The sequence below is a fragment of the Centroberyx gerrardi genome, chromosome 9, assembly GCF_048128805.1.
Source record: "Centroberyx gerrardi isolate f3 chromosome 9, fCenGer3.hap1.cur.20231027, whole genome shotgun sequence".
NCBI lineage: Eukaryota > Metazoa > Chordata > Actinopteri > Beryciformes > Berycidae > Centroberyx > Centroberyx gerrardi.
In genome coordinates this window covers 22,509,207-22,534,358 of record NC_136005.1, presented here as the reverse complement: position 1 = coordinate 22,534,358, position 25,152 = coordinate 22,509,207, and the positions used below count along the sequence as shown (strand labels likewise).

At 43.9% G+C, this 25,152-nt stretch overlaps 2 protein-coding genes across 5 annotated transcripts; both read left to right on the top strand.

Moving 5' to 3' along the window:
- The first annotated feature begins 209 nt into the window (after positions 1 to 209).
- On the top strand, positions 210 to 5,247 carry acer1 (alkaline ceramidase 1). The gene is made up of 8 exons (XM_071913465.2): positions 210 to 336; positions 2,185 to 2,297; positions 2,567 to 2,681; positions 2,875 to 3,013; positions 3,643 to 3,780; positions 3,916 to 4,053; positions 4,249 to 4,430; positions 5,120 to 5,247. Exons 1-7 carry the CDS (start codon positions 330 to 332, stop codon positions 4,424 to 4,426), a joined length of 828 nt encoding a protein of 275 aa, XP_071769566.1. The 5' UTR covers positions 210 to 329; the 3' UTR covers positions 4,427 to 4,430; positions 5,120 to 5,247.
- A 3,574-nt stretch (positions 5,248 to 8,821) lies between these two features.
- Positions 8,822 to 23,003, top strand: mllt1a (MLLT1 super elongation complex subunit a). 4 transcript variants are annotated; one of them, XM_078285806.1, is made up of 12 exons: positions 8,822 to 8,925; positions 12,580 to 12,760; positions 13,340 to 13,422; positions 15,658 to 15,801; positions 16,069 to 16,194; positions 17,619 to 18,275; positions 19,057 to 19,144; positions 19,351 to 19,462; positions 19,798 to 19,897; positions 20,777 to 20,845; positions 21,818 to 21,889; positions 22,389 to 23,003. In XM_078285806.1, exons 1-12 carry the CDS (start codon positions 8,914 to 8,916, stop codon positions 22,515 to 22,517), a joined length of 1,773 nt encoding a protein of 590 aa, XP_078141932.1. In that variant the 5' UTR covers positions 8,822 to 8,913; the 3' UTR covers positions 22,518 to 23,003. The 4 variants fall into 4 exon arrangements, with proteins under 4 accessions (XP_078141932.1, XP_078141930.1, XP_078141931.1 ...); XM_078285804.1 differs by having other exon boundaries at positions 20,777 to 20,854; XM_078285805.1 differs by having other exon boundaries at positions 19,054 to 19,144.
- The last annotated feature ends 2,149 nt before the right edge of the window (positions 23,004 to 25,152 follow it).

The following is a 25,152-nucleotide window of genomic DNA, read 5'->3' as shown; positions in this document are numbered from 1 at the left end:
ATAATATTCCTATAATATTTCTATAGTTTGGGCGCTGATAGCCTATTTGTATAACATCCTTCTATCCTATCTATTATAGGATTACTGGAGTTCTGTCCCTCGAGGGCAATAACACTCAATGGGGATAAATCAATCCAGTCCAAGCATTGACAGGTTTAATGACCGATGGCTCCAGGAATGTGAAATCATTCAGGTTTAGTGATGCCAGAGAGTCGGGCTGGACCAGTGCAACAGGATCGGGAGCGTTCCTCTGCTCCTCCTCTTTAAATCCACCTGTTGTGCTACCTGCAGATCAACACTAAAGGACTGGTGGCTGGGACAGCGGCAGCATGGGAGGTAAGACACCCCCCAACCATCTCATATACTTTGATAGACCTTTATTTAACACTCTGTTCGTAAAGCAGCCATTAGGGTTTTCTGTAGAGAAATGTCTAATGCTCTTAGTGCGTCTCCGATTGGAAGAAGTGTGAAGTTGCATACATGTCCCTAACGAGAAATTACTGTAATATTCCTATAGTATTCCTATAGAGAATTAGAGTGGTACTTTTTCTCCAATGGTCGTATCACTATAATAATACTCTAATATTCCTGTAGGGATGTATGGTTGATCTGTGGTATTCAATAGTGAATTTATATGGACCTTGTCGTACTTTATGGCATTATCACTATTCCTATAATAGAATTCCTATAAGAACTAAGGATAAGTTTGCTGTGACATTCTGTTATAGTATTACTGTAACATTCTACATTCTATATTCTGTTATAGTATTACTATAACATTCTACATTCTGTTATAGTATTACTGTAACATTCTACATTCTGTTATAGTATTACTGTAACATTCTACATTCTATATTCTGTTATAGTATTACTGTAACATTCTACATTCTGTTATAGTATTACTGTAACATTCTACATTCTGTTATAGTATTACTGTAACATTCTACATTCTATATTCTGTTATAGTATTACTGTAACATTCTACATTCTACATTCTGTTATAGTATTACTGTAACATTCTACATTCTATATTCTGTTATAGTATTACTGTAACATTCTACATTCTACATTCTGTTATAGTATTACTGTAACATTCTACATTCTGTTATAGTATTACTGTAACATTCTACATTCTATATTCTGTTATAGTATTACTGTAACATTCTACATTCTATATTCTGTTATAGTATTACTGTAACATTCTACATTCTGTTACAGTATTACTGTAACATTCTGTTACAGTATGAATGTAATAATCTACATTCTGTAGTAATACTGTAACATTCTACATTCTGTTATAGTATTAGCCTGTAACATTCTACATTCTGTTACAGCATTACTGTAACATTCTACATTTGTAACATTATACATTCTGTTTTAGTAATAGCCTACTGTAACATTCTACATACTGCTATACAGTAGTGTCTGAAGTGCCTGTAGCCTAGTTTACTATTACACCACTAACTACAGTATTTATGTGGAACATGCAGTATTGTGAGTTTTCCAGCCTGGAGACTATATGCAGTGTGTAAATATCTTGTAGCAAGCCACCAGGGCTGTAAAACCATTAGCCAGCATATCACTGGGTGAAAAGGCACTTATCAAGCTCACCTCTCATTCTTTTATTTTGTTATTATTGTGGGTTTAGAAATACGTATCTCAGCTATTCTTAAGACTGTTTTATCCATATGTTGACTATAAGCTTAATCACAGCAATTATCTGAAACTACTGCTGTTTATTTGTCCCCATTCACAGTTGGCATTAACATCCCAATACATTTAAATGACTATAAATGTTTTGACAAAGGGCACCAAGCCACATTTGAATACAAGTGTAGATACCACTCAGAGGGACTGGAAACTGATTTCCATAAACCAACTATACAAACAAAGTTCTTGTCCTCCTGAATAGTTGCTCTTCTATTGGGAGGGGAACTGACTCCTCAACATTTCACTGAAAGTCTATCTGTAAATCTATGAAGTTAATGTGTGTGTGTGTGTGTGTGTGTGTGTGTGTGTGTGTGTGTGTGTGTGTGTGTGTGTGTGTGTGTGTGTAGTTTCTAGGAAAAAATTACAAAATCCACACACCTAATCACCTGTGTAGTTAGTGATTTGTTGTGGAAATTCAACTCTCTCTCTCTCTCTCTCTCTCTCTCTCTCTCTCTCTCTCTCTCTCTCCCTCAGGTTTCTACTCCAGTGAAAGGATGGCAGGAGTTTTCTCCTATGAGAGTTCAGAGGTGGACTGGTGTGAAGACAACTACAAGCACTCTGAACATGTAGTGGAGTACTTTAACACAGTAAGCTTGTTTCTGTACTGTAGATCCACACTGCAGCGTTGATGTCAAAATGCAACCACATTATTCATATTCATATGATTCATAATCATATTATTGAAAAATAACAACACATAAAACATGCCATATAGCTGCAAATAAGTCATTTTACCTTGTGAATGAGACAAAAACTTCTACATAATATTTATAATCTCACAGGACAAACAGTGGTTAATTGATTGATTGATTGATTGATTGATTGACTGATTCACCGATTGATGTTTTCCCTGTAGATGAGCAGCTTGATTTTCTTCGTCATATCTCCCATCATGCTCTACCTGCTGCACCCCTATGCCAGAGAGAGGAATCTGGCAATCCATCTGGTCTGGATCATGATGATATTTGTAGGTCAGTCTTCACTCTTTCTTTCTTTCTTTCTTTCTTTTTTTCTCTGTATGTTCCATGTCAGTCTCTTTCTGTCTCTCACTCTCCCCCTCTATCCTATTTCTCCTGTCTTTATGTACTTTTGCTCCTACAATATTATCAAAAGTTGTATAGGTTCACCTTAGAAAGAAAATGTATATGTTCTCCCTCTTTGCAGGCTTGTTCTCCGCCTACTTCCACATGACTCTTAGCTTCGTGGGCCAGATGCTGGATGAGCTGTCAATCCTGTGGGTGCTGGCGATGGGATACGCCCTCTGGTTCCCCCGCAAGCTCTTCCCTTCCTTTATCAAGGACAGGTAAGATCACCTTGTAGCAATCCACCAAACTAAAGAGTGAGGGAGAGAGTGTTTATGTCTATATCTCCATGCATTGGAACCCTACTCTAAGGTCATCTCTTATGTCTTTACTCACTTATAGTTCACTCCTGCATGCACGTTCAAAGGCACACACCTGAAATTACATGTACATACACACACTGACACACACAAACACAGCCCAATAATCCTTTAATAAGACAAAAAACAATGACAGGCTTTTTCCATGGCACGCCACTCTGAAACCTAAGCCACGCAGGCCTGACAGCCACGGCTGCAGTTATTCTCACAAAGACACAATACGGTGCCGCTGTCTTCACCCGCAGGTGACACAGAGGGGCTCCTTGCTGTAGTGAGAGAATGGAGCTCCACCGAACCCTGTGTAAATATTTAACCACCGGGTGGGGAAAAGATGAATGAAATTTTGATGAGCATGTGAGAGGAATCCCACCGCCTAAAGATTGAAGTCCAGGCTCAATAACCTCACATTGATTTTTCATTTTTTTCAATTCAGATTTTTCAAATTAGGAGCTTTATTGAAGTTCAGTGCGTCCTCCTAACCTTTTACCCCACGTTGTCCGTCCCTCTTTCGCTGTCTGTTTTAACCACAGGGCTACGTTCTCAAGGCTAGTCCTGATGGTGACCGTCATCACCACAGTGTCGTCGTTTGTCAAGCCTACTGCCAATGCCTACGCTCTCAACTGCTTCGGCCTCCACATGCTTTACACTCTGATTGTCGAGATGAAATGGTATGGAGAACTCTGGTATCATCACAACTGTTTCTGATATCTGTATCTGTCAGTTCAGTGGCTGTTATGTGTATAATAACCTCTCTCTCTCTCTCTCTCTCTCTCTCTCTTTCTCCCTCTCTCTCTCACTCACAGCTGTACTGACCAGAAGGCTCTGCGACTGGCCAAGCTGTCAGTGGGTTTGTGGGTGCTGGCCATCTCCTGCTGGATTAGTGACCGCTTTGGCTGCAGTTTCTGGCAGAGGCTCAACTTCTGCTACCTGCACGGTATCTGGTAAGTCTAGGCTTGGATCGGTTTACTTCACCTCACTTTTCCTTTCCTTTCCTTGACCTTTTCCTTTCCTTTCCTTTCCTTAACCTTTTCATTTCCTTTCCTTTCCTTTCCTTTCCTTTCCTTTCCTTTCCTTTCCTTTCCTTTCCTTTCCTTTCATGAGCATGTGTATTTATCTCCATTTTATCCATCCTCCAGGCACATTCTGATTGTGATAGCTGTGGCCTATGGCAGCACCCTGATAGCTTACCTGGATGCCAACTATGAGATACCTTACTCGCTGCCTGGACTACAGTACTGGCCATGTGACAAATGGGCAGTTGGATTGCCTCACATTGTCCTGGAAGGCACTACCAAGACACGGAAACGCTGCTAAAGAAGTAAAAGTGACGTTTAACTTTGGTAGAACATTTCTATTAGTTAGTGCATTCAGCTATGTAAGAGTTCATGAATGGTCAACCACCAAAATTATCTCCTCTGGGGACCCATAACCAGCACCGGCTTCTTATATTAAATTGGAAAACATCATCTTAGAATCATACTTCTGACACACTAACAAATGAGGAAGTTAGACCCAGATAATATTGATTCATTCTCAGCCCTGGATCTCACTTTTCAAGACGTAATTTTGTCTGTTTTTTTAGTTTTTGCTATTGAGAGCTGGGGGAAATCCTGAATGCCGATGGTGACAGTAGATCCCTAGGGCAGCTAATGTTTGAGTTGACTGCTCCTGAACTTATGTGGAGGTGTGTGGAGTGAAAAGTGAAAATGTTCTACCGAAGTGACATGTCCTGTTAAAGAAGACACTGGAATCACTTCAGAGGGTTTGGTGTTAAGTTTAACACATAGACTTTTTTCAGGTTTCATGAAGTACTGAGCTGCTGCAGTTGTCGAGGTGCTGACTCTGTCAAACATGAAAAAGTGAATGAAATTGTTTTATACAGTGTGTGTAGACACCCTTAATGACTGTGACAATGAAAGAAATAGTGTGTTTTGAAGAGTATGTGTGTGTCTGAGAGTGGAAGTGTGTGTGTTTATGGCATTTTCCATCCATCCATCCATTTTCTAGCCACACTCCGGGTCAGGGTTGTGGTGGCAACAGGGCGAGCAGAGCAGCCCAGACATCCTTTTCCCAAGCAGCTTCCTTCAGGACAGCTGGGAGATGTAGTCCCTGGTCCTGGGTCTACCTAGAGGTCTCCCCCCAGTCATGCCCAGAACTCCTCCAAAGCAAGGTGCCTTGGTGGCATCCTTACTAGGTGCCCAAACCACCTCAGCTGGCACCTCTCAAGCAGCTCGATACTGAAGTCTTCCTGGATTGCTGAGCTCCTCACCCTGTTACGCAGAGTGAGGCCAGCCATCCTGTGGAAGAACCTCATCTGAGCCGCTTGCATCCGCAATCTCATTCTTTTGGTCACTACCCAAAGCTTTTGACCATAGGTGAGGGTCGGCTCTCTCTTCATCATCAAGGTCTGATACAACACCTGCATTATTGCAGCCGATGCACCTAACCGGTGGTCAATATCTCGACCCTTCTTACCCTCAATCATGAATACGACCCCAAGATACCTGACCTCGTCCACTTGGGGCAGCTGCTCCCCTCTCACCTGGATGGGACATGACACCTTTTTCTGGGAGAGAACCATGGCCTCAGACTGAGAGGTGCTGATCTTCATCCTGACCGCATCACACTCAGCAGAAAACCGCTCCAGTGCACATTGGAGATCACAGCCCGATGAAACCAAGACGACATCATCTGCAAACAGCAGAGATGCCACCCTAATGTCACCAAACTGGACACTCTCCAGACCTGCGCCTTGAGAGGAGAGGAGAGGAGAGGAGAGGAGAGGAGAGGAGAGGGAGAGGGAACAAGGTGCACCCTTGTCCAATGCCCACCTTGAATAATATTAATATGCCATGTACACGTATAAGCCTCTGTGTGTTTGAACATGGTGTTCGTTATGGACAATCCATGGCTAACACATAAATCCAGCAACAACACACCACTCGGGTCCAGATCAGGGAGGCCATTCCTCCCATTCACACCCCTTCAGGTATCCCAGTCATTGCCAACATGAGCGTTAAAGTCTCCCAGTAGGACTATGGAGTCAGTAGGTGGAGTCTTCTCCAGCACCTCACCCACCTTCTCTGAGAAGCCTGAGTACTCCAAACTGCTGTTAGGCGTGTATGCACACACAACAGTCAAGAGTTTTCCTCTCTGCAATATGCAGCCACATAGAGGTGAACCTCTCATCCACTGGGAGAAACTCCAACCACACAGCAGTCATGGGCTCATGAGTATCCCCACACCCACCCAGCACCTCTCACTCTGGACAACTCCTGAGTAGGAGAGGCGACCCCTTATCAAGGAGTTGAGTTCCAGAGTGTAGAGGTGAGCCCAACTATATCTAGTTGGTACCTCTCAACCTCACACCCTTCTCCTTGCCCACCTGGCATTTTGTACAAATCAATTATTTGCTGTTCTTTAATGTCAACATATGAATGCACATCTGATTCTGTACATAGCAGAATATATTTATCTATGTTTTCATATGATGAAATGATTGTTTTCTTAAAAGATGATAAGCACTTACATTCTTCAGTGCAGCAGCTTTTTGAGTGAAGCACTACATTGTTCATATAGTTACATTTGTTTACATGGAGTTATTTATTAATATACCTCAAACATGTGGAACTGAGTTTAGTGTACATGCTGTTTCACAGTCATATACCTTCTCATCAGGGCCAGTATACCAGTGGGATGTGTGAACTGAAGCCTGGAAACAAACCTTTGTCTAACTCTGGATTAATCCCAACAAAGCAAGTTACATACCTGAGTGTAGTAACATGTTAAGTTCAATGGTACTGTATGCAATACTCGGGTGACATTGTTTTGAATTGAAGACATTTGTAACATTTCAATAACAGATATCAATGTCTGTCAATATCAGATAATTGTCTGGTCTCTTTCTCTGGGATTATTCCTATTGTCTCTCTCAGGCCTTCTACAATATGACTGTAAAGTGCTGTCAAAAAAAAAAATGTCAAAAGCCTTTTTGTTCAAAAACCACTTGCTTTTGGGGAGGTTTTGAGAAAATTCAGGTACATTGTGCCTCCATTCACATGATCTTTCCTGAAGGATACAATAGATACTACAATAGATCCTTTACACAAAGAAATGCACATGCATTCTCTGCACTTGAAACTGCAACAGTGACCTCTTGTGGGCTGATGGGAATATTCAAAATTATTTGTGGACAACCCATGCTTTTCAAATTTGAATGTTTGAATATTAACAAATGACAGCCAGATGACGGACTGAGAGCCAGATAACCAATAGAACAGAATAAAATGCTGTTGGCACTAATTTCAAAGGAGATGACAGAAGACAACTTGTATGGTGCTCAAAGGGAAAACAATTATCTGTAACTTTTCACTACCCTGTCTGTACACACTGAAATAAAGATTTGGAAGAAAAACTGCTGGTCTATCTCACAGACACATTCATTCAGTAAATTATGTTTTGTGCATATCATTTATGAAAATGTTTGTTCAGGTTTGGTTGAAAGCACTGAGAAGTAGGCTATACAACTTCTGTATGGAATGTTGATATTATGGATGTATTGAACATTATCGTTTCTTTTTTTTTTTTTTTTTACTTGCATTAGTTTACACGTTTTTGAAACACATTCATTATCAATTGCAATATAGCTGTATGGTACCAGTGTGTATTGTGTAGGACATGGTTTCACTTTGTATTTCCCTCTCTCCCTACACAATGAAAAGGAGGATTTAAAGGTTGATGTCTCAATACAAATAGGGCAGCATTATGCCTGACGGCCAGGTGGGACTTCTTTCAGACTGATTTGACTGAGAGGCAGACTGGATCAGTTTGAGTGACAGGGGTAGAAGGGGAGGCACCAAGCCAGTGAGAGAGTTGTGACCTTCTGTCCTATGGCGGAGGCCAGATAATCTCACATCAAAGTCTGCGCACCACAGAGACTTGACTGCAGCGGGCCCTCACTCCCTGAATCTATAAAAGAGATGTCTTCAATTAGAAGGCATACTGCTTTCTTTTCAGATCCGACATTTGAAATAGAACCAGTACACTATGCCACTAGAGACAGAGGCCGAGAAAGCTCATTGTGACTGCCTGTGGAGTGAGGGGTAGAGTAGATGTAGCCTATTCAGATTTATCCAGCTCTTCTAGGACTTTATCTAAATGATACAGAAAAAATTACAAGATGCAGGTGTGTGCAATTACAAACTTCTTTTGAATCATATAAAGTTGTGTCACTTTCCTATTGGTGTGTAAGTAAAATTAACATTAGGTTACAACAAAATATGCTTCTCATGCAAACTACCATACATTGCTGTGGGAGATACACAGAAGGAAATCAGCTTTTTGCATGCTTTTAACCAATATTACTTGCATTCAAAAGTGTGCTGCTCAACGAGTTTACTATGGTTTTACAAGATATGTTTATGAATCGAACCTCGATTAATCAATTAGCATGCATCATGTGCATTTTACAATTGAAACTGAGCTTTAGCCATTGGGACAAGCTTGCTGTCACTCGAGAAAGCCACCAGAAAATGCTTTAATTGTATTTGTAGCTCAAAGATCGCCCCGCCTTCTGGATGTCGTGATTGGTTCCTTCCAAGAGTTCTTAAATTCCTTCCGACCTGATTGGACGAGAGAGCTTTCTGTTTTGGTAGCATGCCAGCAGCCGTCTGGAAGGGGAGGGGTGCTGTCTGCCTTCCGGTTCTGGGCTGAAATTGACACACAATGAGGAGCAGAGACTGGGGAGACGCTCTCCAAACGCCGCTGTAAATAAATACAACAATCACTGAAGCCAGAGAACCATGGAGAACCAGGTACAGTGGCTTTTGTGTCTCCTTATGAAATCTGAACTTTTAACGGAGAAAATGCCAGCAGGCTGCGCCCTGCCTGGACAGGAATGAATGCTCTGTTCTGCTAGCCAGAAAAAAATGCTCCTGCTGCTAATGAACTCCTAGTTGTTTGGCTCAGGAGCTATGCTAGCTGGCCACTCATACATCGGTATTTACCGCTAGCTACAGTCTACTACACCATTCACCACCGCTGCATAGCTGTACAACTGGGCACACAAAGAGATTTCCACCTGGTGCTTATTCTGGTCTGTTGCGTTAAAAAGCACATGCATATAATAAACCAGCTTAAAGACTAATTTGACTCGAGGTTTTGGCTAGCTAAGCTAAGCTAGTCTACCTACCAGGAGTGTATCGGCCGTTGGCTAAAAGCTAAGCAGCAGCTACAAGGCGCCGGGGGAAAAGATTTGTCCTCTCCAGGTTGGGGTGGAGAGGCGGGGTGGTGTCTCCACTACTACGGCCTCAAATCACAAATCTACCGCTAATAAAACCAGGAACTTATATACAAGTTCTGTGAAATCTTCTCCTAATTTGCTAACTAATCATTAATGTTGAATGCCTACCCATATTAGCGACTGTGGAGCAAAAATTTCCAGTATGGTGGAAAAGCTGACATATTCATTATCTGGCCAGCGTTGAACTTAAATCCAGTGATGTAGTGGTAAATAAGAGGATGGGTAAACCATGACCTCTAGTCGGTGATGATGATAAGGTAAACAACCACCAATATGAACAAAAATCAGTTGTATTTTAAGCAAAGCACGACTATGTGCTTTCTCCCCTGGAAAGATCCTATCTTCACATAACTTACACCAGTTTGATACTACTCATTATTATATACTATACATTTACATCATTAAGATCTATGTCAGCCTAAAAAAGTGAGATCACTCTATCGTGCAAATAAGGTGGGTCAGCTGAGTTTAGGTGGGCTTACCCTCCTACATCCCTGCTAAAATCCTTACTGTAAGGGAGACATTGCTTCAAAATGAGAAACTGTTCAGTTGCTTGAGGTTGTTGCAGGCTATATTTCACATGGTTAGGCCACACACAGCCATGTAAAGTGGCCCAGGCACTTTCTTGGAACTTGTCCCTGTTCAGTGTTGGCCCCTTTGAAGTCCTAACTAGATCTATGCAACCAGTGGAAGTCCGCAGCGGCGCCACAAGTTGAAAGACTAGTCAAATTGTGCCTCTTTGAATGCCATCTTTTTTAAACTTGTGCAAGCTTTGCATCAGACTATTCATTTGAGACAAAAATATATGTAAAATTTGCAATTTTTGATGTCTTTCTAGTGGCAGTTTTTCAGATTCAGAGTCTTGTGGAGCAAGAGTTGTTTTAAATCTGTTACTCATTATACGTTTGTTTTGGATTTATTGTATGCACATTACAGCATCATGTCACAACCAGACGACAGCTTGATTAGCCTAATTGTCTTGCATTGAGTGTGCACAGATGCTGAAATCTTTGCTACTATTTAGTTATGATATCGGTGCATAGGAACACTGTATTTGTGATGACTGGATGAGCAATCCTGCAGCTTTTCATAACCCCTACACACACATACACACACCCCAATTCCAATATTCACTGCTTTCCATGGCCGCTGTAGGTAGGTTGGCCGCTGTAGGTAGGTTGACCCCCCCCCCCGTTTTGTTGATGTTTGATGCCCAAGAGGGATCGACCCATTTCCAATACAAGTGACTGTTTATTTAATTCTTTATTTATGTTGTCTTAGATAGGTAGGGCTCAGTGTGAAGGATTTAGCCGGAACCTACGATTGGGCTCATCATCAAAACACAACCGCTGTGGTGATTGTTTGAGGACACAGGGATGGGGTTACATTTTGCCTCTTCTTGTTTCTGTGTGTCCTCCTCCCCAAAGGAGACTTTCAGATTTTTGATTTATTTATTTATTTTTTTGCTGGCAGAGATTAACTTGGTCATGAGGGGTGTTATTTACATGGCACGTGGGGGTTCATTGTTTTCATGCGAGCCAGCGTGTCTGCCAAAACGAGCATTTCTCTTCAATTGGAAGATTGTGCGTGTGCGTGTGTGTGTGTGTACAAGTGGGTGGGCGTGCATGTATGCGCGTGTACACTCGATGGTGGTGGCGGCTGCGTATTGTCTGTTTTTATCTCCCCTGCAGTGGCTTTGATGGAGGTTAGCTGTAGAAATAAGTTTTGCCAAATATAATTTTGTCCATTTGATACTATTAGAAGAATGATTGACACACTTTTATTGTAATCATTGTGTCTTTTTTATTTATTGTCTGTCCTCTCTGAATCTCTCAGGTCACTATCTGAAATTCTTTTTTTTTTTTCAGGTATTTTGACGCAACAGTATTTTTTTTTATGTAGGATTTCTTATTCCTATTCATTTCTGATGGAGAATCACATTGTCTTCCTTTTGGCCCATTATTTGCCTGCTTTCATGTGTTGTCCTTATCACATCCCTGATTTGGTGGAGTCCTGGGGGGTGTGGGGTGACTGGAGGGACTCCATGGCTGCTTGCTGAGGGTGTGGTGGAGTCTGGAGTTTAAGGGCATTACTGCCACAGAATGGCCGGGCGAAACGCCAGGCAGAGGAGGTGTGTGAGAGACTGTGTGTCTGTGTGAGAGAGCGAGCCTGAGAGTGCCAGACCAGCTCATCTCAATCCTGTCCCCTCTAATCCCCCCACTCAGTCCCAGCTCACGAGCTGCTCAGTGAAGGGGCCAAATCCCCACATTCTTCAGCCCTCCCCTGGACATAAAGTGCCTTTTCTGTCCCCTCTCGTCCCCCCTTGTTCCCCTCCCCACTCCATCTCCAAAGCCTCTTCACTTGCTATCCCGATCACCACCATCACAGCAGCACAATGTCATTTGCTTGTCCCATTGCTGTCATTGTTCTTGGCAATGAGAGGTAGCCCAACAATGTGCCCCTCTTTTGGACAAACCTTTTGAGATCTGTCGGCTCGGGCAGCTAATCATTCCCATTCCAGGGGGAACTTCCCGACACCAGGCCAGCTTTGCATTGTCTAGGCCAAATGTTCAGCTTCGCCCCTCTTGTATAAAGTACATCCACCCAAAATAGAAATGTAATATTTTGTTCAGGGCCAAATCAGGAATCAGTGAATAACGGCCCCTTTATTCATCTCACTACTGGCTTTGTTTATGTTCATTTCCTAACCAACATCAGCTCGTAAGTGGCGCTGTAGAGCTCTGCATCTTTGTCTCAGACCCTATAATCAAGACGGAGTTATTAACTGCCTGTGGAGCGGCATTACAACCAGTGAGACTGTTCATATTCCAGTGTTATTGTAATATAGGCAGGGATGAAGTGGAGGCTGACATAAATCTTTATGATATAAATTTACAGTAGTAGGACATAGCAAGTGATATCAAACTGATGCAAGTTACATGAAGATGGTGTTTTAAGAAAAGAATAGCATACATTTTACAGGTAAAAGTAAGCAAAAATCGCATTTTACTTGCTCAACAACCCGCTTGTTACATCTGAATAAATCGGGGCAATGCACAGTTCAGTGTTGCCTTGAATTTTGGACTTTGTTTGTCATGCTCATGCCTAAAGGCTTGGTCTAGTAATATATTTGACCTTCTCTGTGTTTCTCCCCATCCCTTTGCAGTGCACAGTGCAGGTGAAGCTGGAGTTGGGTCACAGGGCCCAGCTAAGGAAGAAGGTGACATCAGAGGGCTTCACCCACGACTGGATGGTGTTTGTCCGAGGGCCAGAGACTGGCGACATCCAGCACTTTGTAGATAAGGTTGTCTTCCGGCTGCACGAGAGCTTCCCCAAACCCAAGAGAGGTATGACGAAGAGAGAACAACATATGAACGCACACACACACACACACACACACACTGTAATGGTGCAGTGGAATATTCCATTATAGCATTTTCCATTTTAAGTTCCTGTCTCTTTTGTAAATTGGCTCAAATAACTACAGTCTACAAAGTTGGACCTCACTCATGTTTTATTAGACCCATCACTGTTTTGTTTAGGTGTCCCTGCATAAAGCTATGGCAAAATTGATATCCCAATATCAGATCAGATCGTTTATCAGATTGAACTTCATGGTAATATAAAGTATGATAAAATTTTGTAATTTTCAAATATTACCTAATTTGTTTCTGATCTCATTTTGTGAGAGATTTTAATAGTATATGTTATGTATATGTATGTAACAAATAGTGTCTGTTTATCATTAATTTAGACAACAGAATTGTGTATCAGAATAACTCGATAACTAACGATAATATAGAATTATTGCCCATCCCTAAATGAAACTCAGTCCTCAGTCAGACTCTCAGTAGTAAGAATAATACAAGCTTAATAACACTGTAACAACTGTCAGCCATCATGCCTCTCTGTTTGTGTGTCTGCAGTATGCAAGGAGCCACCGTACAAAGTGGAGGAGTCGGGCTACGCAGGCTTCCTCATGCCCATTGAGGTCTACTTCAAGAACAGGGTGAGACGATTGGCCACTTCATACCCAAGTGGGGATAGTGAACTGTTCATATACCATGGCTTTAAGGTTTGGAATCCTAGCTCATGCAGCGCTGCCAAACTGTTGTCTCCTTTTTGCTTTTCCCCGTTTATATTTACTGTATGATGTCCGAGCAGCGAAAGAAAGTAATACTGAAGGAGTGTGGACTGTCCACTTAAAAAGAACAGAAAAGATCAGAATGAGGTGCTACAGAGATATCTTCCTGCTCGACTCCTGTCTGCGAGCCAGACTGTCGCTCAGGATATGAGCCAGTGTCACATGGTTATTCTACCCTCAGATCAAGTTCCCTCTGCTCCTCAAGCTTTCACCCGAAATCAGATCTGATGGCTAGCGAGCGCCGTCCCCGTGACAAGCTGTCAACACAACAGTCACACCAGACGTGGACAATTGAGCAGGGTTCTTCTTTTGGTGTTAAGTTGTCTGTTTGAAGTGTCGTTTGGGATTCGGAAAGCGACGGCTGTTTGGTTAGAATAATTCTACAATTCCATTGTGGTTAATGATGAGCTGTTGTGGTGACCGTTTCAGGAAACTGCCTGAATCCTGTTCTGAGCCGCGGTCGCTTGACAGCTCTGCCACAACTGTGTAACAATAGAGTAACTATTTGATCAGACACACAATACGAATTGCTTAAAGAAATGCGTCTGTGTGTGTGTGGGTGTGTGAGAGAGCGGGAGTGTTTGCTGTTAGACATGCAGCCTTACGTCTGTTTTTAAGGTACACAGGACTTTGGTGCCATTGTCCCAGACCTGGAGTTGGTTCAGCTGGTTCTAGCCAAATTGCCTTTGACTTTGAACTCCTACCCTTATAGGAGGGGTGGCCTTTAAATTCAGTATATTCAAACCTTGCCAATTTTTTTCTCCAACATTAGCATACTGATAATGCAAGGATGCTATATTGTTTTGCAGGTTTGACTGCGTAGATATCAGAGAAATACTAAAACACTAGAAACACAATGCTGTGCAAGTTGTTGTAAAATTAATAGATTATAGATAACAGAGTGACCCTAGATATACATAAGTGTGTATGGGCTTCAGTATGGTTTGAATGTTGTATATTGAATTTTTCATTTAGTGCATGCTACACTATTGAATACAGTTGGTATAGGTAGTACTTGTGTATGAACTGTGTATGCACTGAACAAACTTTAGATTGAAATAGACCTTTGGTCGACCAATAATAATAATAATATTATTGTGAAGGGCCAAACTTACCCCACAGGCCACACTTTGAGCAGCTTTACTGACATGCTCCCCAATAGGCCAGACAGTTGTTGTTTGATGCAATGTTGTGAGATATCCACTCAGCCAATCAGAATGCAAGGTCCTGCTGATGAGCTGTTGTTTTCACATTCCTTTCACGTGGGGACATTTGTCTCTTCCTCAAGTGAAAGAATTAAAACAAGCACACACTATTATAGTGGCACCTCTAAGTCTCCTAAACTATCAAAAGAAGGACAAAAGAGAGAACAAGCCCACCCTTACTCTAAGATAAGGAAAATGTGTTTAGTGCACCATTGTCTCCTGCGTTTCTCCATAATGTTTAGACCCCTGGACTGCATCCAAACAATTTGATATCCTCTATTTCTATGTAATTTACTTGAACTCAATGGAAAAATCTATCAGGAAGATCAAGAAAATACAGCAAGGGAAGGAGGAAGAGCGCGTAGAGCAGAAACGCTAAATCCAACCCCACATTTACAAAAGGACATTTTTGTTTATAAAATCTGTCATGAGTGTTTTAATGGCTCTTCCTCGACTTTCATTGTACCGCTTCTTATATCCCTTTGGCATACAGTGATCAGGCTTCCAGTTTATTTGCCAATCCCCCACTGTTTGCCTTTTTAAAACTCAACTTCTCTCAGGAATGTTAGTCGTTTCTTATCAGCGCGCAAGCTCCAGGTATGTCTGTCTGTCTTGTTGACTTCCAGGGTGATGGTTCATTCTCTTACTGTTATCCAGTTGATTTGCCGGGGCTGATAAGATCTGGCCGGATGCCACAGAGCGCCCAGCTAGCTTTTATCTTCTGTTGTGAAATACATAGGTATGGAGAGCTGACCATGTGTATCTAGGACGGATACGCAAAAAGACAAACACACATTACCTTGTGTCACATGTCTGATAAAGTTGTTTCAGGAGGGTTAAAAATGACACCAATTAGCTTAATAAAATACTCTTTTATTCTGTTGTATTCTTCCAGGAGGAGCCAAAGAAGGTGACCTTCAACTATGACCTATTCCTTAACTTGGAGGGCAACCCCCCCGTCAACCACCTGCGCTGCGAGAAGCTCACCTTCAACAACCCCACCAAAGAGTTCAGGAGGAAGCTGGTCAAGGCTGGAGGGGTGAGGATGCCTGACTGGCTGGCTGGCTGGGTGCCATGTTGTCTGGATGGATGGCTGGATGACTGACAGGCTGGCTCACTAGTTAGCAAAACTTGAAGGATGTAGTGTGTTTATTTTGGTGGGAGTCAATAGTAGCAGCTACTGTGTACATACGATGTACAGTCGCTTTAAAGAACAACGTAGAAACAGAAATACCTTTTTGATCGTGTTATTGGCTATAACTCTTGTCTCTCTTGTTTCTTTCTTTCCCGTCCTTCCATCATGCAGGTAATGGTGGTTCCAGAGGGGGCCGAAGCCGTATCGAGGCCCAGTCCAGACTACCCCATGCTCCCCACCATCCCCCTCTCTGCCTTCTCAGACCCCAAGAAGACCAAGACCTCGCACGTGTCAAAGGTCGGTCAGCTCGCCAACACCGACTAGAAACAGCCCATTCACTGCTGCAGACATGCCTTTTAATACTGGCGAGCTTTACTGTCTGTGTTTATCCCTGGACACAGGGCAAGCCATGTCCATACTGACCCCAAGTCACCTCACTAGCACTCCCAACCTACTCATTCATTTGGATTAGTTAACTTGAAAGACTGTCACAAGTTCGTTGATCATTCCAATCAGTTAATTTCATTGACCTTTTGTGGAAAAGGGTATTGAAAAATGACAAAATCAACAATGTACGCACTGAACAAAATCACTAAATCGATCTTGGTTTCAGAATAGGCAGACTCAGGCTTCGGATCACTATTGAGTACTGACTACGTGTTTGTGCATGTATACGCATGTAGTGGTATTACTCAGCCAGTTGATCTACCAGGAGAGGAACACATCAGTTTTACCATGGTTATGGTCTCAACCTCTCATAGACCAGTACAGTGGTAAGGTCTTTGTGTTTGACTGAGATGTAAAGTGGAACTGGCCTTTAAAAATGTTAGAAGCTTTGCATAATTTTTTTTGCATCTTGCTAAGCTTATGTCTATTCAAAACCACTAAGTGTTTTACTATACAAATTTCATTTCCTCACATAAGGTGAAGAATGAATCATGTGTTTTGTTGACATATGAGTCAACATAATCAGAGAATTTTTGAGACTTTCAAGTCTTAAAGACCCATGTTGCTGAATATTTGCTGGTGAATATTTTAGTTACAACTAGATTGAGCTAGCAAAGCAGTTTTGTGTAACAGGTGTGGAATTCATTGAGTTTGGTCAATGCTAATGACACATTTTGGCTAACAGGCTACTGTGATACTGAGAGCTGACAACAATTTGACAGCTAACCTATCAGAGCGTAGCAATATAGTAGAGTGGATCTGTTCTTGACAATACATTGTTGAATGATGTGGTTATCCTGATTATCCAGGACTGTAGTAACTTCAACTACAGCAGCAGTTGATGCTGCACACCTAGCTAGGTGCTGTGTGTATGTGTTCGCATGTGAACAAATAGAGAAATTCATAGTGAGTCCTCTTTCTGTTTTGGTTGAGGCAAACATAGAGACCAACACATAGAATTAACCAATTTACACGCATTGGTCTCATTTTTCTACAGCTATTATACTATGCTATCAAAACAAGTTTAGGAATGATACATTGAGGTAAATATTCATGCTGCAGTAGTTGGGGAAAACTGCTGCTTGATTTTTCGATTCGATTGCAATCTGACTTGCCATCCAACATCTAGAGTCTGTGGCCTGTTTGTCTGCTTCCTTGTTTAAGTATGCAGGCAGTTGAGCTCTGTTCTCCTTTGGGGCCTCGGCTGAGTGCTCTGAGAGCAGAGTGGTTATGAAGATAATGCTGGTGTTCATCTGCCTGTTTCCTCTCTCCAGGAGCCCAGTAAAGAGGGCAGCGGCGGCAGCAGCAAAGGACCCAAGCCCCACAAGGTGACCAAGGAGCACCGTGAACGACCCCGCAAAGACTCCGAGAGCAAAGGCACGTCGAAAGGGGACAACGACCGCGATGGAGGCGGCAAGAGCGGCCGCGATCCTTCTTCCTCTTCTTCCTCCTCCTCTTCCAAGAAGCCAGCAGAGATCAAAGTGAAAGACGAGGGCAAGGGCCTGCCCAAGGCCGCATTCAAGGAGCCTAAACTCACCCTGAAGGAGGCGAAGATGGAGGGCATGTCCCCTAAAGGAGGGGGGGCTGGGGGAGGAGGGGGCGGCGGGGGAGGAGGAGGGGGAGGGCCCGCGGAGTCTAAAGTCCCAGGGAAACGACCCTCCACAGTGGAGTCTCCCAAGCCCAGCGCAAAAAAGCAGAAGAAGGGCAGCTCCGAGGGGCCAAAGGGGGCTGCCGCCGGGGCCTTCACAGGAACCTCTCCCCGCGTCTCCTCCTCGTCTGCAGCCAGCCAGCCATACACAGACAAGAAACCTCCCAAGGAGAAGGGCCGCTGGGTCAAAGGCAAAACTGACACACAGGAGCTGAAGGAGCCCAAGAAGCTTCCAGAGTCAGATGAGTCGAATTCAGAGGATGAAGCCTCTTCGAAGTCAGAGGTACATGGGCTGGACAGGGCTTTAACTCAAATCTGATTGTCAGAAATGTTTTTCTGTAGTCTTGGTGAGGTCAAACAGATCAAGCAGATGTGTATAATTTGTCCTAATGTACTACATTTGCTGTACTTGCCGATTTATGATTAATCCTAGCCTGATATTCAGACTGAATGGCCATTTTGTTCCCACTCCATTATTCAGTCTGACATTGCCTCCATGTTAGCCGTTTTCTGTGTGGGGGGGTGTTGATTTTCCCTGAACCAATCACTATTGACTGACGTTTCCAGACGCTTTTCAGTTACACTGATGCTGGGTGTATTTACTAACTTTACCAAACATATCGGCTGTTTTTGACAAAAATATCGTCTTTGCAAAGACAATATGTTGGTTAAGGAGTGATTTCAACAAATATTATTATGCCAAAATGCCAATGAAAAAGCATTGGTTCAAACTTTAGTCCCGCCCACAAAGGCGCTGATTGGCCCGATTGCTTTTCCGATTGAGAAATCGCCTTTGAATAGAGCAACACCAGACGCTCTGAGTCACTTAACCAAATCTGAAGAGTGGGTGGGTTGCGATTCAGGAGTCTGGAATCAGGCTAGATTAATCCATTTGTAATCCAACTTTTTACAGACAGACTAGAAAGTTTTGCCCTGTGTGACCTCATGAAATCCCATAACTGGGAATCTCTCACTCAGACTGACCTGCTGCCCATCTCTGTCTGTCTTGTCCCCCCTATCCATCTATCCCTTTCTTGTTCTCCCTCTCTCTCTCTTTACAGCAGTCGGCCCCCTCCAGTCCTTCCAACTCCAGCTCCAGCTCTGGCTCCAGTTCCGACTCGGACTTTGAGCCGGGACAGAAACCAGGACAAGGTAGGGCTGCGTTGTAGAGATCAGCGCTCAAACCATTTTCACTTAAAAGAAGATTTAACATGGAGGATTTAGCTGTAGCAAGGGTTTGGTAGGACTTCTGAGCTATAGGGTTGAAGTCGGCGGTATTGCAGTTTAACTTCAGAGAAATTTAATCTTTATGCGACTCTCCTCTCCTCCTCCTACGCTCCCTTCCCTTCTCTTGCCAGGCCCCCTACGTTCCATGGTGGAGGAAATCCAGTCGGAAGAGTCGGATGATGATGACAGCAGCTCGGAGGAGGAGACTCCCGTCAAGACCAACCCCCCCAACCGTGACTCTCGGTCAGTTTCTCCCCCTCTCTTCCTCTCCCTACCTCTGCTGTCTTTTGTCTGGCCTCATTCTTGTTAGTTTCTGTGTTTTGTTTTGTTTTACTCTTTTGTGTCTCCATCACAAAATAATAGCATTGCAGGTGAATGAAGCCCGTAACAAAGGAAAGGGTTGTTGTTGATGGTTTGTTTTACCGAGCAGCAAGCCCACACTGACAGCTCAAATAATCCCCATCCATGACACACACACAAACACACCAGGGCCAATGCTAAGCAGTATGACAATGTGCTCTTTCTGTCAGTCTGTGTGTGTGATTGACCTCTGACCCCGCCCTGTCCCCCCCTGTCAGACTCAGCCTGGACAGCGAGAGTGACAGCAGTGACGGCTCGCACCGCCCCAGTCGAGACCCCGCCCCGCCCCCGCAGAAACACAGCTCCTCCAATAACAAGGTGAGACAGACACAACTCTCAATTTCCTGTCCACTTTCATTGTCTTATTGCCACGGGCTGGAATACTTTGAGTAGAAAATAAACTCATACATGGACATACACAGGACAAATACTTTAGTTCAGCAGTACATGCTGTGTACACATTCTGGTGTGGAGTTATTCTTACTGATAGTGGATGATGATGATGATATCAGCATGTTTAACCCATCCAGCAAATATTTTAACATCTGTTCTTCGATGTTCAGCTGTCATCAGGACTAGAATACATGAAAATAACATTCAGGGAATTTCCCCACAACATAATCCTACGCCTAAAATCAGAAAAATCATTGACATGAGCCGGAGTTCCCAAAAGCATTTTGCCGCTTAATAATCTTTGTGTTATTGTAAATGAATGGGACAAGGGCAATTTTGTTGCCAAGATGCATTGGGGAAACCCACGCATGAGTAATACTATTGAAACAGTAGTCGAGGGCATTAGCTTAGACAGATATGACTCATTTTTATTGGTATGAGTCCTACCCAAAACAAGAGTAAGATGAATCTTACTTTAAAACAACAGACCTAAAGCCGTTCATTTCGGCAGACAGGCATGGAAACCTGATTGGGACAGTCTCTCAGGACTGCACCGGCTTCCACTTTCATGTCAGCCATCTTAATTGTTAGTGGTGTCCCAGATCTTTGTTCTTTGTCAGCCTCCCTTTTGGCTGTTGACCGTGACATGTCAGCTGATCCAGATCTGTGAAAAGTTAGTTTCACACCACCACCTCCTCTGCCTCTCTTCTGTATATCCTCTCTCTCTCTCTTCGATTTCTCTCTTCCCCTCTTTCTTGTTCTTTCTCTTTCTCTGATCTCTTTGATTTCTCCCTCTGAGCGCAGGTGTCGGGCAGAAAGAGTCCAGATCCCTCGTTTCGCTCAGAGAAGGTGTTGAAGAAGGGATACGACAAGGTAGGAAGGGTAAATCAAACTTTTTATACTTAAACTCTCACACACATGCAATGTTACGTCAACTTTCAGTTGAGTTTATTAATGAATTCAAGATGGAGCAGTGGCTAGTGAATTGAGCCAGATGTGGAGTTATACTTTGGCCTATGAACTCTTGAAAAAAAACTCTTCTTTTTCTTACTAACTAGATGATTCAAGTAGCGAAAAAGTGAAACTGATAGACTGACATATCACTATCTTATATCACTCTTTCACACTGTAAAACTAGGTAGCTTTGTGTTGTTGGACAAAACTTAACCTTATGGAGATCATCACTAAAAAAAGGGTTAAATCAAAGATTCTACCTCAGGATGCAATCTTAAAGAACAGGGAGGAATCCATCGTAGAAGAGGAAGAGATACCAATTTCTCCACCAACCGTCGCCTCAATAGCCCAGAATGAAATGCAGCCATAAGACATGTTGCGTGTTGAGCAAGGGGTGGACTCACTTTTTCTCAACTGGAAAAACTCTCACTCTTACTACCACTATCACTATTGCTCTCTCCACCCACACATCTAACCCACAGCTGAAGTTCAGACATTTTCGCTGGGGTTTGTTGAAAAGCATTCTGGGAAATGTAGGAAATCACTAACAAACAAGTAGACGAGGTTGAGGGAAAGTAAAATTTGAAGTAAAAAAAAGAAAAGTAAATTGCAACACTTACAATTATTGATACATAACAGTGTAACAGTATCTGAGGGTGGAGTTTTCCTTTAATAGAGGCACATGGGGAACTTTCAGAGGCAAAGGAAAGTGTCAGTATTGCTTTGAGCAGGGATGGGGATTAGCAGATTTGACAAAATAACTGTCACAGATATAAAAAACAAAATTATACAAACGTTACTGTTGGAAACATTGCCCATCTAAATATCCTTATTATCTATCAAGGCCTTAATACTCTATTAATCTCCTCCTGCACCCCTCCCACTCTGCAGGCCTACACAGAGGAGCTGGTCGACCTCCATCGCAGACTGATGGCTCTGAGGGAGCGCAATGTCCTACAGCAGGTGTGTGTGTGTGTGTGTGTGTGTGTGTGTGTGTGTGTGTGTGTGTGTGTGTGTGTGTGTGTGTGTGTGTGTGTGTGTGTGTGTGTGTGTGTGTGTGTGTGTGTGTGTGTGTGTGTGTGTGTGGGTGCCTGTTTTTGCCTAACAATGTGTCTACCATTTTACACCTATGATGATCATCATGCCATTGTTAGTTGTTAAAATATTGTACTGGAAAATGTGTTGTCACTATTTCATGAATGTGATCTGAATATGTGGTTCAATGCAACAATTAATCCCGATTGGGATTCACTGATGCACACCCTGCAAAATGTACCCGAAAAACTAATGACATTTTCTCAACTTGGCGCACCATACACAGCCATTGTACAATCAATCATGGAGAATACATGGAGGTTTTATTGCTGTGCGAGTTTTCCCATGAATAAATTGTCCTTGGTCTGAAGGACACTTCGTGGTCACAGTAAATGACGGAGGCTCTCTCTCTCCTCTCCTCCCTCAGATCGTCAACCTGATCGAGGAGACGGGCCACTTTAACGTGACCAACACCACCTTTGACTTTGACCTCTTTTCACTGGACGAGTCCACCGTCCGCAAACTACAGAGCTACCTGGAGGCGACGGCCACGTGACAGGAAGCGTGAGCCGGCGCGTCGACGACGGCGGCGGCGGACGGAGACTCGCCGTGGCCCCTCGTAGGAGGGGTCGGCGGCGGCCACATCCGTCGCAGCCGTATTACAGACCTAACTGAACCACCGGAACAACTACCACACACGCGAACAAACACGAGCGCGCGTGAAGACACACACCACCTTCACGCGGCGCTGGGGGAGAGGAGGAGGAGGAGGAGAAGGAGAAGAAGAGGATGAGGAGGAGGAGGAGGTGTGAAGGGGAGAGTTGGAGCCGGCAGCAGGGGGGCGGGAGAGGAGCCGAGCCCCACTGTCCTTTTAACTCAGACTGGAGGACAGGAGTCGCCGAACTCCGTCTACAGTCAGGATTTTCACTACACGACTCTTTGAGTGTCAAGCCTGTGTGCAGTACTGTGGAATGCGACTGCCCCCCTCCCCTCCACCCACCCCCTCCTTCGCCCTCCTGCACTCATAGTACTCTAGCCTTTGCAAACCCAACACTTCCCCCCTCCTCCTCCTCCTCCTCCTCCTCCTCCTCCCCCTCCCCCACACGCACACTCCTTACTCGGCAGAACACTCCAGTCCCCACCCCCCCACCCCCCGCTCTCAGCTGGAGCTCATTTCTCTCCCGACATATTCCCTGAGTCGTGTGTGTGTGCGCGCGTGCGTGTGTGCGTGCAAGCACTGCCGAGGTTTAAGAGGAGATGATGTCTTTGTGGTTACTGACTTTTCTGTGTTCATGAAGCCTGAGCACAAACAACAGCTTGTTTTCCTCCTTCCCCTGCACACGCGCACACCCACGCATACACACACACACACACACACACAAATACAAAATCATGCATACATTTGTTCTCCCAGGTCCTTACACTTACTTACTGTACATGAAGACACTGAGATGTGTGCTGTATGTGTGTGTGTCTGTGTTTTTGGATGAGATTTTCGCCGTTGTCTTGAACACATGTTCTGTTGAGTTTCCCTCTCCTTCCTCACACTGAAAGCTGAGCCTTGACCCCCCCACCCCCACCCACCCCAACATCCCCCCCACTCCTCCGCGGCCATTGAAACCCTCTCCCTCCATCCCCCCCCCCCCCCCCCCCCCCCCCCCCCCCCCCTCCCTTATTCCCATACTGGCGTGCATGAAAGGGCTCAACTGCTCGGGGCCAGAGCGGTGGAGGATCACTCCCGAATTGCCTTCTAGCGGTGGTGGGGGGTAAAAAGCCGTGAAAAAGTAGCCATACTTGTCTCCCAGAATCCAAAAAAAAAAAAAAAGAAACGATAGGGGCCACGCTTTTTTACATTTTATTTTTCTACAAATGCATTTTGTGTATTTTTTCCCAGAATGCGGTTAAGGTTAACCTGTGAGCTATGAATGTATATTGCTTTTACTTTTCTACGGCTAGCAACAGCCCCACTCTTAGTGCCTTTCTGCAACTCGCAGTGTGAGGGGGGGTGTGCTCTATTGTCTGTTAGCGTAGCCCTGGTCACAGATTCAAGACCCCCCCCCCCCCCCGCCCCCCTTTTTGGGAACAAGTGTTAATTGGGAGGCCTGAATATCCAGTTTTGTCTTAATGGCTCCCATCCCTGCTACTCCCTTCCCAGTGTCTTTTGTAGGCTGTTGTCCTTTTTCCAGTGATATTTTTTGTTTATAATGGTGACTCAAGCCTTCCAGAAATTCTAATATAAATATTTTTCATTGACGGTAATCATGTTTTATGTCCTTGGTTGTCAGAGATTAGGTTCAGTGTTGTAAAGAGGAAGCGTTGGATGACTCCCTGGTTGTTGCTCACGTCGGTTAGCCCTAGTAACAGTTCCGTGCGCCTCCAGCTGTGTCGTGTGTTTTGTGAGTCAGTGCTCTCAGTTGACTGTGGATCAGGTCTGGGCTCCCTCTTCAGGCCCGTCAGGTGGGCCGAATACGAATTTTAAAATGGTTTGATATATTTTAACTAATCAAGGAGCGTTTGATATCAAGTTACTAGCCACCATAACAGCCTCAACAGTGGAAATATAGTAGGAAAAATAAGCTAAACAAAGCTCTCCTCGTGTTCCCCCCCCCCCCCCCCCCAAAAAAAAAAAATATTGTATTGAATTGTATTGCCCAGGTGTGTTAATTCCTGTGGCCCCTCTAGTCTTTACACACACACACTCATACACAGACACGCACCAGCCCACTGTGGTTCAAACTCCAACAGTCAGCCTTCAATGAGTGATTCCCTCCCTGCCTCTCTCCCCTCCCTCCTCTTCTCTCCGTTTTCTTCCTACCGACAGTATTTATTCTGATGCTTGGATAGCTTTAATACTTCACCCCTCTGTTTCTGTTGCCTGCCCGGCTCAGCGACACGCACACACTCCCTCTGCCCTTACTGTAAACCTGTGAGCAAGCACACAGTGTCAAGGACTCAGAAAGTGTTCCGGTTTTCACAAAACAAAACAAAACAAAAAAAAAGAAACAACCTGGATCCGCCGCCTTATGTGCCCCGCAGCACCCCACCCCCACCCCCACCCCCACCCCTCTCCCCTCTCCCCTCTCTCCTCCCCTCCCTCCCTTGATTTATCTAGGTGTGCCTATGTCAACAGAACTTCTGGCAGTGATCACTGAGAATGAACTTTGCAACCGTGTGAGTGTACAATGAGGTTT

Bases quoted from the DNA above. Each gene is read 5' to 3' on its own strand.
- acer1 (XM_071913465.2), top strand. The intron at 2,298-2,566 runs GTAAGCTTGTTT...TTTTCCCTGTAG, and splicing joins TAGTGGAGTACTTTAACACA to ATGAGCAGCTTGATTTTCTT. The intron at 2,682-2,874 runs GTCAGTCTTCAC...CCCTCTTTGCAG, and splicing joins GATCATGATGATATTTGTAG to GCTTGTTCTCCGCCTACTTC.
- mllt1a (XM_071913440.2), top strand. The intron at 15,802-16,068 runs GTGAGGATGCCT...TCCATCATGCAG, and splicing joins AGCTGGTCAAGGCTGGAGGG to GTAATGGTGGTTCCAGAGGG. The intron at 20,855-21,817 runs GTAAATCAAACT...CCCACTCTGCAG, and splicing joins GATACGACAAGGTAGGAAGG to GCCTACACAGAGGAGCTGGT.